At 40.4% G+C, this 15029-nt stretch overlaps 1 protein-coding gene across 2 annotated transcripts; it reads left to right on the forward strand.

Moving 5' to 3' along the window:
* The first annotated feature begins 7796 nt into the window (after window positions 1–7796).
* CDKN1B (cyclin dependent kinase inhibitor 1B) lies at window positions 7797–14789 on the forward strand. Of its 2 annotated transcripts, none has more exons than XM_053718798.1 (3): window positions 7797–8427; window positions 9764–9888; window positions 12287–14789. In XM_053718798.1, the coding sequence occupies exons 1-2, from the start codon at window positions 8064–8066 to the stop codon at window positions 9877–9879; spliced, it is 480 nt and encodes a 159-aa protein (XP_053574773.1). In that variant the 5' UTR covers window positions 7797–8063; the 3' UTR covers window positions 9880–9888; window positions 12287–14789. The 2 variants fall into 2 exon arrangements, with proteins under 2 accessions (XP_053574773.1, XP_053574772.1); XM_053718797.1 differs by having other exon boundaries at window positions 7798–8427; window positions 9764–9896.
* The last annotated feature ends 240 nt before the right edge of the window (window positions 14790–15029 follow it).

Raw genomic sequence — 15029 nt, forward strand, 5'->3', positions numbered from 1 at the left:
CAGTGTTATATGCAGGGTATAGTGACTGTTGTACACATTCAGTGCTATATGCAGGGTATAGTGACTGTTGTATACACCCAGTGTTATATGCAGGATAGTTAGTGACTGTTGTACACACCCAGTGTTATATGCAGGATAGTTAGTGACTGTTGTACACACCCAGTGTTATATGCAGGGTATAGTGACTGTTGTACACACCCAGTGTTATATGCAGGGTATAGTGACTGTTGTACACACCCAGTGTTATATGCAGGGTAGTTAGTAACTGTTGTACACATCCAGTGTTATATGCAGGGTATAGTAACTGTTGTACACACCCAATGTTATATGCAGGGTAGTTAGTAACTGGTGTACAACAGTCACTAACTACCCTGCATATAACACTGGGTGTGTACAACAGTCACTAACTACCCTGCATATAACACTGGGTGTGTACAACAGTTACTATACCCTGCATATAACACTGGATGTGTACAACAGTCACTAACTACCCTGCATATAACACTGGGTGTGTACAACAGTCACTAACTACCCTGCATATAACACTGGGTGTGTACAACAGTTACTATACCCTGCATATAACACTGGATGTGTACAACAGTCACTGTGTTATATGCAGGGTAGTTAGTAACTGTTGTACACATCCAGTGTTATATGCAGGGTATAGTAACTGTTGTACACACCCAGTGTTATATGCAGGGTCGTTAGTGACTGTTGTACACATCCAGTGTTATATGCAGGGTCGTTAGTGACTGTTGTACACACCCAGTGTTATATGCAGGGTCGTTAGTGACTGTTGTACACACCCAGTGTTATATGCAGGGTAGTTAGTGACTGTTGTACACACCCAGTGTTATATGCAGGGTATAGTGACTGTTGTACACACCCAGTGTTGTATGCAGGGTATAGTGACTGTTGTACACATCCAGTGTTATATGCAGGGTAGTTAGTGACTGCTGTACACATCCAGTGTTATATGCAGGGTATAGTGACTGTTGTACACACCCAGTGTTATATGCAGGGTATAGTGACTGTTGTACACACCCAGTGTTATATGCAGGGTATAGTGACTGTTGTACACACCCAGTGTTATATGCAGGGTATAGTGACTGTTGTACACACCCAGTGTTATATGCAGGGTAGTTAGTGACTGTTGTACACATCCAGTGTTATATGCAGGGTAGTTAGTGACTGTTGTACACACCCAGTGTTATATGCAGGGTGACTGTTGTACACACCCAGTGTTATATGCAGGGTAGTTAGTGACTGTTGTGCACACCCAGTGTTATATGCAGGGTATAGTGACTGTTGTACACACCCACTGTTATATGCAGGGTATAGTGACTGTTGTACACACCCACTGTTATATGCAGGGTATAGTGACTGTTGTACACACCCAGTGTTATATGCAGGGTAGTTAGTGACTGTTGTACACACCTAGTGTTATATGCAGGGTAGTTAGTGACTGTTGTACACACCCAGTGTTATATGCAGGGTAGTTAGTGACTGTTGTACACACCCAGTGTTATATGCAGGGTAGTTAGTGACTGTTGTATACATCCAGTGTTATATGCAGGGTAGTTAGTGACTGTTGTACACACCCAGTGTTATATGCAGGGTATAGTGACTGTTGTACACACCCAGTGTTATATGCAGGGGAGTTAGTGACTGTTGTACACACCCAGTGTTATATGCAGGGTAGTTAGTGACTGTTGTATACATCCAGTGTTATATGCAGGGTAGTTAGTGACTGTTGTATACATCCAGTGTTATATGCAGGGTATAGTGACTGTTGTACACACCCAGTGTTATATGCAGGGTATAGTGACTGTTGTACACATCCAGTGTTATATGCAGTGTATAGTGACTGTTGTACACACCCAGTGTTATATGCAGGGTAGTTAGTGACAGTTGTACACACCCAGTGTTATATGCAGGGTAGTTAGTGACTGTTGTATACATCCAGTGTTATATGCACGGTATAGTGACTGTTGTACACACCCAGTGTTATATGCAGGGTATAGTGACTGTTGTACACATCCAGTGTTATATGCAGGGTATAGTGACTGTTGTACACACCCAGTGTTATATGCAGGGTATAGTGACTGTTGTACACATCCAGTGTTATATGCAGGGTATAGTGACTGTTGTACACATCCAGTGTTATATGCAGGGTAGTTAGTGACAGTTGTACACACCCAGTGTTATATGCAGGGTAGTTAGTGACTGTTGTATACATCCAGTGTTATATGCAGGGTATAGTGACTGTTGTACACACCCAGTGTTATATGCAGGGTATAGTGACTGTTGTACACATCCAGTGTTATATGCAGTGTATAGTGACTGTTGTACACACCCAGTGTTATATGCAGGGTAGTTAGTGACTGTTGTACACACCCAGTGTTATATGCAGGGTATAGTGACTGTTGTACACATTCAGTGTTATATGCAGGGTATAGTGACTGTTGTACACACCCAGTGTTATATGCAGGGTATAGTGACTGTTGTATACACCCAGTGTTATATGCAGGGTAGTTAGTGACTGTTGTACACACCCAGTGTTATATGCAGGGTAGTTAGTGACTGTTGTACACACCCAGTGTTATATGCAGGGTAGTTAGTGACTGTTGTACACACCAAGTGTTATATGCAGGGTAGTTAGTGACTGTTGTACACACCCAGTGTTATATGCAGGGTTGTTAGTGACTGTTGTACACACCCAGTGTTATATGCAGGGTAGTTAGTGACTGTCGTACACACCCAGTGTTATATGCAGGGTAGTTAGTGACTGTTGTACACACCCAGTGTTATATGCAGGGTGACTGTTGTACACACCCAGTGTTATATGCAGGGTATAGTGACTGTTGTACACACCCAGTGTTATATGCAGGGTAGTTAGTGACTGTTGTACACACCCAGTGTTATATGCAGGGTATAGTGACTGTTGTACACACCCAGTGTTATATGCAGGGTATAGTGACTGTTGTACACACCCAGTGTTATATGCAGGGTATAGTGACTGTTGTACACACCCAGTGTTATATGCAGGGTATAGTGACTGTTGTACACACCCAGTGTTATATGCAGGGTATAGTGACTGTTGTACACACCCAGTGTTATATGCAGGGTAGTTAGTGACTGTTGTACACACCCAGTGTTATATGCAGGGTAATTAGTGACTGTTGTACACACCCAGTGTTATATGCAGGGTAGTTAGTGACTGTTGTACACACCCAGTGTTATATGCAGGGTAGTTAGTGACTGTTGTACACACCCAGTGTTATATGCAGGGTAGTTAGTGACTGTTGTACACACCCAGTGTTATATGCAGGGTAGTTAGTGACTGTTGTACACACCCAGTGTTATATGCAGGGTAGTTAGTGACTGTTGAATACATCCAGTGTTATATGCAGGGTATAGTGACTGTTGTACACACCCAGTGTTATATGCACGGTATAGTGACTGTTGTACACACCCAGTGTTATATGCAGGGTAGTTAGTGACTGTTGTACACACCCAGTGTTATATGCAGGGTATAGTGACTGTTGTACACACCCAGTGTTATATGCAGGGTATAGTGACTGTTGTACACACCCAGTGTTATATGCAGGGTATAGTGACTGTTGTACACACCCAGTGTTATATGCAGGGTAGTTAGTGACTGTTGTACACACCCAGTGTTATATGCAGTGTATAGTGACTGTTGTACACACCCAGTGTTATATGCAGGGTATTTAGTGACTGTTGTACACACCCAGTGTTATATGCAGGGTATAGTGACTGTTGTACACACCCAGTGTTATATGCAGGGTATAGTGACTGTTGTACACACCCAGTGTTATATGCAGGGTATAGTGACTGTTGTACACACCCAGTGTTATATGCAGGGTATAGTGACTGTTGTACACACCCAGTGTTATATGCAGGGTATAGTGACTGTTGTACACACCCAGTGTTATATGCAGGGTAGTTAGTGACTGTTGTACACACCCAGTGTTATATGCAGGGTATAGTGACTGTTGTACACACCCAGTGTTATATGCAGGGTATAGTGACTGTTGTACACACCCAGTGTTATATGCAGGGTATAGTGACTGTTGTACACACCCAGTGTTATATGCAGGGTAGTTAGTGACTGTTGTACACATCCAGTGTTATATGCAGTGTATAGTGACTGTTGTACACACCCAGTGTTATATGCAGGGTATTTAGTGACTGTTGTACACACCCAGTGTTATATGCAGGGTAGTTAGTGACTGTTGTACACACCCAGTGTTATATGCAGGGTATAGTGACTGTTGTACACGCCCAGTGTTATATGCACGGTATAGTGACTGTTGTACACACCCAGTGTTATATACAGGGTAGTTAGTGACTGTTGTACACACCCAGTGTTATATGTAGGGTATAGTGACTGTTGTACACACCCAGTGTTATATGCAGGGTATAGTGACTGTTGTACACATTCAGTGTTATATGCAGGGTATAGTGACTGTTGTACACACCCAGTGTTATATGCAGGGTAGTTAGTGACTGTTGTACACACCTAGTGTTATATGCAGGGTATAGTGACTGTTGTACACATTCAGTGTTATATGCAGAGTAAGGAGGGATATTTTAATAAAAGTATGTACAGTATATAGGTACTAAATATAGTCCACATCGGTACCTCTTCCAATTTTTTGTGGTCAGAACTCTGCTCCCCTAATTTTTTTTTGGCCTCATCTAGAAATATATCTGTTCTCTCGTCCTGCTCTCATTACATTTCTCTGTCTTAGCCTCATCTCACACACTGCTGTACCCTTTTCACACTCCATCTGTGTCACAAACTGCTGTACCCTCTATGAGTATTACATGTCGCACACTGCTGTACACTGCCACATTACATGTGTCACAACTTGGTGTACCCTCTGTCACATTACATCTGTGTCACACACACTGCTGCACCCTGTCACATTACATCTGTCACACACACTGCTGTACCCTCTGTCACATTACATCTGTGTCACACACACACTGCTGTACCCTCTGTCACATTACATCTGTCACACACACACTGCTGTACCCTCTGTCACATTACATGTGTCACACACACTGCTGTACCCTCTGTCACACACACTGCTGTACCCTCTGTCACATTACATCTGACACACACTGCTGTACCCTCTGTCACATTACATGTGTCACACACACTGCTGTACCCTCTGTCACACACACTGCTGTACTCTCTGTCACACACACTGCCGTACCCTCTGTCACATTACATCTGTCACACAGACACACTGCTGTACCCTCTGTCACATTACATCTGTGTCACACAGACACTGCTGTACCCTCTGTCACATTACCTCTGTCACACACACACTGCTGTACCCTCTGTCACATTACATCTGTCACACACACACTGCTGTACCCTCTGTCACATTACATCTGTCACACACACACTGCTGTACCCTCTGTCACATTACATGTGTCACACACACTGCTGTACCCTCTGTCACATTACATGTGTCACACACACCGCTGTACCCTCTGTCGCATTACATGTGTCACACACACCACTGTACCCTCTGTCGCATTACATCTGTCACACACACTGCTGTACCCCCTGTCACACACACCGCTGTACCCTCTGTCGCATTACATGTGTCACACACACCACTGTACCCTCTGTCGCATTACATCTGTCACACACACACTGCTGTACCCTCTGTCACATTACATCTGTCACACACAGTGCTGTACCCTCTGTCACATTACATCTGTCACACACAGTGCTGTACCCTCTGTCACATTACATCTGTCACACACAGTGCTGTACCCTCTGTCACACACAGTGCTGTACCCTCTGTCACACACAGTGCTGTACCCCTGTCGCATTACATCTGTCACACACAGTGCTGTACCCCCTGTCGCATTACATCTGTCACACACACTGTTGTACCCCATGTCGCATTACATGTGTCACACACTGCTGTACCCCCTGTCACATTACATGTGTCACACACTGCTGTACCCCCTGTCACATTACATGTGTCACACACTGCTGTACCCCCTGTCACATTACATGTGTCACACACACTGCTGTACCCCCTGTCACATTACATGTGTCACACACTGCTGTACCCCCTGTCACATTACATGTGTCACACACTGCTGTACCCCCTGTCACATTACATGTGTCACACACACTGCTGTACCCCCTGTCACATTACATGTGTCACACACACTGCTGTACCCCCTGTCACATTACATGTGTCACACACACTGCTGTACCCCCTGTCACATTACATGTGTCACACACACTGCTGTACCCCCTGTCACATTACATGTGTCACACACACTGCTGTACCCTCTGTCACATTACATGTGTCACACACTGCTGTACCCTCTGTCACATTACATCTGTCACACACTGCTGTACCCTCTGTCACATTACATCTGTCACACACACTGCTGTACCCTCTGTCACATTACATCTGTGTCACACACCCTGCTGTACCCTCTGTCACATTACATCTGTCACACACACTGCTGTACCCTCTGTCACATTACATCTGTGTCACACACCCTGCTGTACCCTCTGTAACATTACATCTGTCACACACACTGCTGTACCCTCTGTCACATTACATCTGTCACGCACACTGCTGTACCCTCTGTCACATTACATCTGTGTCAAACACTGTTGTACCCTCTGTCACATTACATGTGTCAAACACTGTTGTACCCTCTGTCACATTACATCTGTCACACACACTGCTGTACCCTCTGTCACATTACATCTGTGTCACACACACTGCTGTACCCTCTGTCACATTACATCTGTGTCACACACACTGCTGTACCCTCTGTCACATTACATCTGTGTCACACACACTGCTGTACCCTCTGTCACATTACATCTGTGTCACACACACTGCTGTACCCTCTGTCACATTACATCTGTGTCACACACACTGCTGTACCCTCTGTCACATTACATCTGTGTCACACACCCTGCTGTACCCTCTGTCACATTACATCTGTGTCACACACCCTGCTGTACCCTCTGTCACATTACATCTGTCACACACCCTGCTGTACCCTCTGTCACATTACATCTGTCACACACACTGCTGTACCCTCTGTCACATTACATGTGTCACACACCCTGCTGTACCCTCTGTCACATTACATCTGTCACACACACTGCTGTACCCTCTGTCACATTACATGTGTCACACACTGCTGTACCCTCTGTCACATTACATCTGTCACACACACTGCTGTACCCTGTCACATTACATCTGTCACACACACTGCTATACCCTCTGTCACATTACATCTGTCACACACACTGCTGTACCCTCTGTCACATTACATGTGTCACACACTGCTGTACCCTCTGTCACATTACATCTGTCACACACACTGCTGTACCCTGTCACATTACATCTGTCACACACACTGCTGTACCCTGTCACATTACATCTGTCACACACACTGCTGTACCCTGTCACATTACATCTGTCACACACACTGCTATACCCTCTGTCACATTACATCTGTCACACACACTGCTGTACCCTCTGTCACATTACATGTGTCACACACTGCTGTACCCTCTGTCACATTACATCTGTCACACACACTGCTGTACCCTGTCACATTACATCTGTCACACACACTGCTATACCCTCTGTCACATTACATCTGTCACACACGCAGAATGTGACTCTCACATTCAGTGTTGCAGACATTCTCTCATTGACCAGCACATTTACAGACAGTTATGTGACATTATTGCACAGGGTTAACCCCTCACATTATACAGATAAACTCTCACATAATATCACACTCACACATCTGACACTTTTCTGTGCGCTGAGACATCCTTCGGCCCCACAGGTGACAACTTTCGGGTCACCGTATCTCCCCAGTTCCACCTTAATCGGGCGGTTCCCGGTTGCAACCAATCCCCACTAGGGGGCGTTTACGCTCCCTACGGGCGCTGGCTACTACACCGCCATATTGGGAAGCGCAATATCCAGGTGACCCGCTGACAGCCCTTTACTAAGCCCATGTCGGGCGTACGCCTGTCTCCGGGGTCCCCGGGCGTGGAACGAGTGTCCCGGACCCCCGGCTCCCCTCGCACCCCCGCACGCCGTTGCCTGTTCGGTCCCGTAGATCACGGGCAGCTCGCGCAAGAGCTCGCCCGGAGCCAGCAGGCTCAGGAAGACGAACAGCGGGCGAAGTGGAATTTCGACTTTCTTAATCACAGACCGCTGGAGGGGCCCCTAAGCTGGGAGCTCGCGGGGCCCGACGTACCAGAGTTTTACCTAAGGGGGCCACACCCCAGTCCGGGTGTAGCAGTGCACAGCAGACGCGAAACCAGCGACGAAGAGCAAGAGAACCGGGGCAGGAAGAGGAACGGAGAACCCGAGGGTGAGATTTAAGTTCTAAATATTCTACGCCCTGCATGGGGCGGTCCTCGGGTGTATGATGTCACGCTGTGCCTTACTGCGAGAGACTGCATGACGTCACGCTGTATGTAATATATTCACTTTGTATCACAATCTAAGCTCTGCTTGATGCTGTGTGCCCGAGACATTCATCTCACAGTCAGTAAAGTAAGTGTGTGCATCTGGCTCCTGCTTGTGCACCAGCTTATCTAACTGCCCCATACTCTAACGTCATGGAACTGATTTCTCAGTAGTTGTCCTATGTTTGTGTATAGTGAGGGCTAAAGTCATTCCCCACCTCAATATCCTTTAATTGGTGTCAGAGTAGATCTGTAGCTGTGTGACAGTAAAGGCTGAATTAGATAACTTAGATCTTCCCAGGGTTCCAAACTCTCAAGAAGGTATAAAATCTGTTACATCTAAGGGACCAGTTCACTATTCTGTAACGGTTCTAACCTATTTATAAGGTGGTGAGATTTCAGGAACTATTACTCCTGAGATTCACTTTTACTGAACATTTCCATTTATTTTAACACATAGGATGCCAGTAACATACAGCATTGGCTTAATAGTTCTGTTGCCAGAAATAGACAACAGTGACTTGCTCCTTGGTTGCAGAAACTTGCCCCAAAACAGTTAAATAACTCTTGGTTGCACACAAAATTAAGGCTTTAAATTACTGCTCTGTAACACTGTTGCCGAAGTTTCTTATCCTCCCACTGTCATATGTGACAATCAGCAATATTGTTGCATGTCCCAATGGGAAGATGAGTGTTTAAGCTTATTTCCTGCAGCAGGGTTAAAGCATATTTGACTACATTATTATTATTATTAATAATAACAGATACAGCAGTGCTAACCGCATTCCATTACCCTTTTTTTATTTTTTTTAGGCCCCATATATTTGTCAAATTCTTAAATAGAATAAGCTACAACAATTTATTAATTCATATCACATTACCACTATGTTAAACTGCATTTTAATGTCATATTGTTTTCCCATCTCGAATGGATATTAGAGTCAGATTATTTTTTTTCACAGCTAGAATAATATGTTCTAGTTACCACAGGTCTATTTGGTCTAAGGTAAAAATGAGATTGTCACTGCACCGTTTAAATCTCTTTATTTTTTTGTATAGTATTTCACAGTGTTACCTCTGTGGGTTGTGGGAGGGAAAATGCTGCCTTTACCATTCTATTTGTTTCAGTATGAGTTAGTTATTTGTTTTATACTCTGTGTTTGAGTGACAGATTGTTACCTCAGCCCCTCATACAATCTGTCCTCAGATATTAATCTTGCTGATGGTTTGTTCCTTCAGAATGTTCATCCACCAACATGAAGAAATCCCACAGAACAGAATCGGAAGAATCAGGGGATAGTGATTCCTCACCTTCTCCTGAGCAGACCCCAAGGAAGAGTGTACTTGGCACGTAAGGAAACCAGGTGAGCAGGTGGGTATGTCTGTGTGTGTGTTCCTGTCACGTTATTCACCATTTTGTAAGCATTCTTTATTCTTCGCTTGTATTTTTCTACCTTCCTTCCCATGTATTGTTCTCACCCTCTCCCACTTGCACTGTTATAAGGCAGACCCTGATATGGTTTTCCATGTATCATATTTTATAAACTATAGGTCCTTTTTTATTTTGTTCTTCTCTAAGCAGTTTGTTTTGCTACACTTATATTATTTTTATTATAATTTATACTTGTGTTCTATGTTAGAACAGTCAATGTTAATTAATGTCCACCATTCAGTGGGTTAAAGGGACATGAAACCCAATTTTTTTTTTCTTCCATGATTTAGAAAGAGCATACAATTATAAACAACTTTCTAATTTGCTTCTATTATCTCATTTGCTTCATTCTCTTGATATTCTTTGCTGAAAAGCATATCTAAATATGCTTAGTAGCTGCTGATTGGTAGCTGCACATAGATGCCTCCTGTGATTGGCTCACCATGTGCAATGCTATTTCTTAATTAAAGGATATCTATAGATTGAAGCAAATTAGATAATAGAAGTAAATTGTAATGTTGTTTAAAATTGTATTCTCTACCTTAATCATGAAATAGTTTGGTTTTTTTTAGGTATAGTGTCCCTTTAAGCATTTATAAGTCTGTGATATTCTCTGTTGGTCTAAATAAGGATTCTAAATGGACATTAAACTTAAAGTAAATCCCTATACATTTTTAATCGAGGAACATAGCATTTAAATATACATTATTTATTTTGTCTGCTTTTGCTGTAATATATTGTTGTAAAGTGTGCTTGTTTTACTATGTGTTTAACCCATTTGCCAAGGTTAAACACACAGCATTGCAGGGATGCTATAATGCGAACATTATGTGCTTAAACAAATTAGTCGTTTTTCAGCTATAATGTTAATTATCCGATCAGCACCAACACACATTTTCCCCCAAATAAAAAAAAAAAATGCATGGCTCAAATCTCATCTCTTAAAGGGACATGAGGTTCGTCAGACAAGTACGCCTAGGTATACCCTTCACAAAGGATAGCAAGATCATTAAATAGGATTGATAATAGAAGTAAATGTTTTTGTCTAAATCATGAAAGAAATGTTTTGTGTGTCGTGTCCCTTTTTTAAAATGTGAGGTTTGAATCATACGTGCTTTTATTTGGAGGAAATATGGGTTGGTGCTAGATAGGATGATTAACTTTAATTTCTTTTAATCTCTTGTCTCACAAATAAATTCAGGCAACCAAGAATTTAAGGGACATTTTTTAGTGCAAAAATCACATGCTTAAATCTGCTAGGACTTGTAATTTGAGCACTGGCAAACCTGCAATGCTATCATTTAATTTATGCAAGGGAGGTAAACACATAGTTAAAAACACACCTCAGGAGCCACAAAAATCTGCTGGTCCCAAGCAGATAGTCATTTTGAAAAACACAGCATCCCTACTGGTAAACTTATCTGCTCTTACAAATAATATTATTAAGAACATGTTATGTCCCTTTAAGTATTTAATAAATTGTAACCTATTAAGATTGTTGAAATAAATGGTTTATATCCACACATCAATAAAGACATTAAAATGTAATGTTTATACATTTATGTCCAATAAAGGACCAGTCAACACAGTAGATTTGCATAATCAACAAATGCAAGATAACAAGACAACGCAATAGCACTTAGTCTGAACTTCAAATGAGTAGTACATTTTTTGTCTGACAATTTTTTAAAGGGACACTAAACCCCAAATTTTTCTTTCATGATTCAGATAGAGAATACAATTTTAAACAATTATTTCAATTTACTTCTATTATTAATTTGCTTCAGTCTCTAGATATCCTTTGTTGATAAAATAGCAATGCTCATGGTTAGCCAATCACATGAGACATCTATGTGCATCCACCAATCAGCAGCTACTGAGCCTATCTAGATATGCTTTTCAGCAAAGGATATCACGAGAATGACGCAAATTAGATAATAGAAGTAAATTAGAGTTGGTTAAAATTGCATGATCTTTCTAACTTATGAAAGAAAATAAATGGGTTTCATGTCCCTTTAAGTTTTGTCTATTTCCACTCCCCCTATACCATGTGACATCCATTAGCCAATCACAAATCATACACGTACCATGTGACAGCCTTCAGCCAATCACAAATGCAAATATGTATATGCTGTGAATTCTTGTACATGCTCAGTAGGAGCTGGTGACTCAAAAAGTGTAAATATAGAAAGACTGTGCAAATTTTGTTAATGGAAGTAAATTGTAAAGTTGTTTAAAATTACATGCTCTATCTGAATGATGAAAGTTTAATTTTGGCTTGAGTGTCCCTTTTTAAGTACATTTTTAACATGTTTAAATGTCTTCTACAGGTGCCAGCTCGTCCCTCCTCCAGTGCCGGCTGACTCCTGCCCACTCAGCCTATGGACTCTGTCACTGGTGGGAAATCTCTCAAGCACTGATACAGAGTAACACTACAGAGCCCGGGCATCAGATGTAGCATTGTGCAATTAGGCACCTTCTCCATTTCACTCACTACCTGTGTATTCTCCATCTCTCCCCATGTAGCACATACATTCTTTTAGAGGGGGTTGAGGATTGAAACGGGTTTCACCCTGATCTGAGTGAAGAGAACTATTAGGGGCTAATCATAAGATTTCGTAAAGATCTTTACACCTGTAGCACAAGGGAGGCATTAACACATTATTTTGCACATGCATACCAACACAATATTTCTTAAGACCTCTACCCTTTGGTTTGTGGTTAAATAAATGGCCCTAAAGTAACGAACAAATTAACACATACTTATTTTTAATTCCCTACAATATATATTATTTTGTAAGTTAACTTAGCTGTGTGGCAAAATACTGGCTGTTTATATTTGTTTTGTACAGACCTTTCAGACGAGCCACAGAGAGTAAAACTTGTGCCACTGCATGCTATTTTAATAGCAAAGAAATTGCAGTGAAATTCCACATTTTAATGGATTACATATATTAAAAGTGAATATATAAAAAATGAAGTTAATTTTTTTTAGAATTTTGATTATATTTTTATTTGGGCTTAAAGTTATATTTATTTTTAAACGAGAAATCCTACTTTTTATTTTTTTATTGTCCTAATAATATTTATATTTTAAAGATTTCCAGTTATATTGCTTGTAAATTCATTTGAACAATTCGACAATCTAGCCACAGCTTAAAGAAATATGAAAACGGGTTAAAATCAACATTAGACATGAAAAATCTTTTAAGTAACCAGTTTAAATTAAAAAAGGGGTCATGTAGAACACTAATTCTTCAGCAGACATTAATAGCACTTAGAATTTGTTGCTAAACAAATTTAATTATAAAATGAACAAGATATTTACTATACATTTCTAGAATTTTGTACGTCAATACAAATGTCACATAGTATAGGTAAAATGCAATTATTATTATTTCAATTCTAAACATTATCATATAAATTGTTTGCAAAAATTCTCATTCTACACCATTCTCCATTAAAATCTACAACCTTTTCCAAGGGGATAGAATCAATCTTTATAAAAAAAAAAAAATGTAACATAAAGTTTATAAATTTTATACTTCCGCCTTCAAAAATTAGAAATACAGTATATAGTGAGATTCTATAATATTGTTTTATCATATTACATTATATTCACACACTAAAGATAATGTTAAGTTAAGATTATCATCCCATCTTTAGTAAAAAAAAAAGTATGTAAAATTGCATAGGAAATTAGTTACTATTCAAATATACATTGCTTGGTACAAATACACAGGCTGAATTACTGATGTATTCTGTTCAGTGTTTCTGACTCCCATAATGTTGGCACTTCTGCCCTAGGTACATATTATTTTTATATATATATAATTAGGTAGGTATTGTGTTTCTTGCCTCCCAGTTGCTAAAAGGTGTTAGCTCCACAGTGTTTTTTTTTTTTTATTACATTTTTTATGTGTGTGTATATATAAATATATATATCTTATTTTGTATTTTTTTGTTTTGTTTTTGTTTTTACATGGTTTGCAAATATTGGTCTTATGAACACTGGCAACAGCTGTTTGATAGGAGTTTGGTTGTAAGCTTTATTCTTTGAGTGAGTGCGCCTGCTCACAATTCAACACAATATTTTCCGTTACATAAGGATAGATTTGCATTCCTTGTCAATATAGCCAATTCCCTCCTCACCAGTAGGACAAGGGTTAAATACAATGGGTTACGCGTATAGAGGTAAAAGTCAAGTCAAATATTTCTATCTGTATTAATAAAAATGTTATTTTGGAAACAATAGGACATTTTTATACTGCTGTTAAATTGCACCATGATGGCTTCACTTTTGCCTTTATACTGACCAACCCATTGGCACTCAATCTTTATAATCAACATTTATTTAGGTCAATTTCCAGATGCACCCCTCACCCGGCAGTATGACTGTAACACTGTTGGGTCGGAGAGGGGTCTGCATAGCCTCTGTATGTAGCATACTGAAGTCGACAGGTTTGAGGTTTGTGTGCGTATTGCTGTGTAAAGACACTGAGAAATTATACTAACTTATTTATATAAAGAAATTAAATTGTTTAATCTAGAGAATGATTTTTGTTTTTCTCAGAAAAAAGCCAAAGCGGCAGAATTGGTTGCATCTGTAAATGCTGTATTTTTTACAATTTTTTTTTTTAATTTTTTTTGTTGTTGTTGCAAATGTAGCTTTTATGACTTTCTTTTGTAATAATTTGGCAGTTTAAAGGATTGCAGACTGAGCCAGAAGTCTTATAAATATTATGACACTTTTTTTTTTAATGGTTTTGCAAGAAGTCCGATTTCTGTTTATACATCATGGAATCATTTACAGAAAATAAACCCTTACAGCAAGCAATGGCTGATGTGTAATCTATGGAGTTGAGTGTGCGTCTGTATGTGCAACCGTTGATATTTCTAAGATGTTTAAACTTTAACTAGAGCATTTGCAACACTTTATCGAAAGGATCTCCACACTTTTTTTTCCCTTTAAGATTTAGTTATGTTTTTTCTTTTTTTTTTTTATTTCAAAGTTTTTACTGCACCCCAACTAAACACCAGAACTGAGACTTACTAATTTACGTAGATACATGG

This window comes from Bombina bombina, chromosome 6, assembly GCF_027579735.1.
Source record: "Bombina bombina isolate aBomBom1 chromosome 6, aBomBom1.pri, whole genome shotgun sequence".
Taxonomy (NCBI): domain Eukaryota; kingdom Metazoa; phylum Chordata; class Amphibia; order Anura; family Bombinatoridae; genus Bombina; species Bombina bombina.